The sequence below is a fragment of the Pongo pygmaeus genome, chromosome 22 (genome assembly GCF_028885625.2).
Source record: "Pongo pygmaeus isolate AG05252 chromosome 22, NHGRI_mPonPyg2-v2.0_pri, whole genome shotgun sequence".
Classification (NCBI taxonomy): Eukaryota; Metazoa; Chordata; class Mammalia; order Primates; family Hominidae; genus Pongo; species Pongo pygmaeus.
The window spans coordinates 43,106,265-43,107,946 of NC_072395.2; the positions used below are offsets into that span (position 1 = coordinate 43,106,265).

The 1,682-nt window shown below is 40.0% G+C and overlaps 1 protein-coding gene across 1 annotated transcript; it reads right to left on the reverse strand.

Moving 5' to 3' along the window:
• Nucleotides 1–702: 702 nt before the first annotated feature.
• Nucleotides 703–1,399, reverse strand: LOC129022274 (keratin-associated protein 27-1). Its single transcript, XM_054468313.2, has one exon. It carries the CDS (start codon nt 1,368–1,370, stop codon nt 735–737), a length of 636 nt encoding a protein of 211 aa, XP_054324288.2. The 5' UTR covers nt 1,371–1,399; the 3' UTR covers nt 703–734.
• Between the last annotated feature and the right edge of the window lie 283 nt (nt 1,400–1,682).

Sequence of the window (1,682 nt, forward strand, 5' to 3'; positions counted from 1 at the left end):
ATAATGAAAACAGGAAAAAAAACAACCAAAAAAACAACAGGAATGAAATGAAGTGAAGATGCTAAACTTCAGTTCATTCTATTTAAAGGTTTCTGGTTGCTACGTGGTTATAAAGCCCATGGAGGTGAAATTCAAAATTACCTTGTTCTATTCGAACAACAGACTTAATCTTACAGTTAATTTGAGAATGTTGTGATTCAATGGCTAAAATAACAGATGGCCAGTGAGTAGGCCTGGATTTTAGTTGTGGTTCTGATGCTATTAAGTATTTGGGCAACCTCTGATAGAGTTGAACCTGTCATAATTCACAGGACGAGGTAGTCTTTTAGGTTTAGTTCCAATATTTTATGAATTTCTGAGACTAGTAGCACATTACTTATAAGCCAGATCCAATGCTAAGTATTTCCAAAGAAAACAAGTCGCAGTTAAAGTGTGATGCTTCCTTTAAGTATTCATGTTATTTCCTGACTACAGCTCTTATTGCTTAATAACAAATCGTATCCTACTGCTCTAAAATAGCTAGCATGCTTTCCAACCCCAGATTACCACTAGACATACGCAAAAGAACAACAAGAAAAAAAATCTTGTCTTTGGAGACAGTAGTAAAATAAGACATGTTCATTTACTAACAAACACACACACAACATTTTGTATGTAAAGAAATACAAAATATCTAAGTATCTCAAAAATAAATTCATCCAAATGAGAATATACGCCATCTCCCCTACAGATCTTCACTTACTAGGCAATTGAAAACCACCAGTAACACAGCAAGTTGGCTCATAAGTGCTGGAAGAAGATTCCAGGAGTTGTGGCTCAGGTGCAACATTGACCAGAGGTCTACAGGAACTGGATTCAGGGTTCTGAGACTGACATTGGCTAGATGCACATTCCGGAGTTTCGAAATTTTTAGACTCAGAAGTCTTGGGTGGGCAACTGTTTCCCTTGAGGCTTGCAGGTTGGAGGCTTGCAGGTTGGCAGCTCTGGGCTACAAAATCCATCTGCTGAGTGGTTTCTGATTGGCAAGGCTGAGAAACACAAGCCAGCCCTGCTGAAGAACTTTCTGATTGGCACGCTGGCCTTTCGCAGGGCCTGGAATTGGAGTAAGTAGTTTGGACAACTCCGGGGAGGCAGTTACTTTGCACACAGCTCTCATCTGTGAATAAGTCCTGTTCACAATTGGTCATTTGGCAGCTGGTGGTTTCATTGCAGGTTTCTTGAAAGTTGTCCAGGAGCCAGGTTCTGCTATGGAAGCTGCTGGGCAAACACAATCCATCTTCAAAGCTTATAGGATTAGTGCCATGTGTGATGGCAGAGAGTGGTGGGGCATTGTGGAAGCTCCTGAGTGAATGGCAGTGGCTATGAGGCATATTGCTAAAATCCTTAATTAAAGATGGTCATAAGGACTCAACGTGCTGAGTTTGAAAATTAAATTCTTTGGTGGGGCGATTATATACTCAGAAACCTGGTTGTTGGCTTCTTCTCAAGATTTCTTTGCAACTCATTGCTTAAACTAATTTGAAGGATAACACGTCATTAGCACTTGGGTTATATATGAAGATGATGTCTTATTAACAAAGATGTAAGTCCGTTTTGAATCTTCAAAATGGCTTTTATGTTAGCTCCAAAGATGGCTCATTCAAGGTGGGGTTGGTCAAATAAGAGTCTAAACCTCTTCACCC

Bases quoted from the DNA above. Each gene is read 5' to 3' on its own strand.
- LOC129022274 (XM_054468313.2), bottom strand. From the start codon at position 1,370: ATGCCTCATAGCCACTGCCATTCACTCAGGAGCTTCCACAATGCCCCA.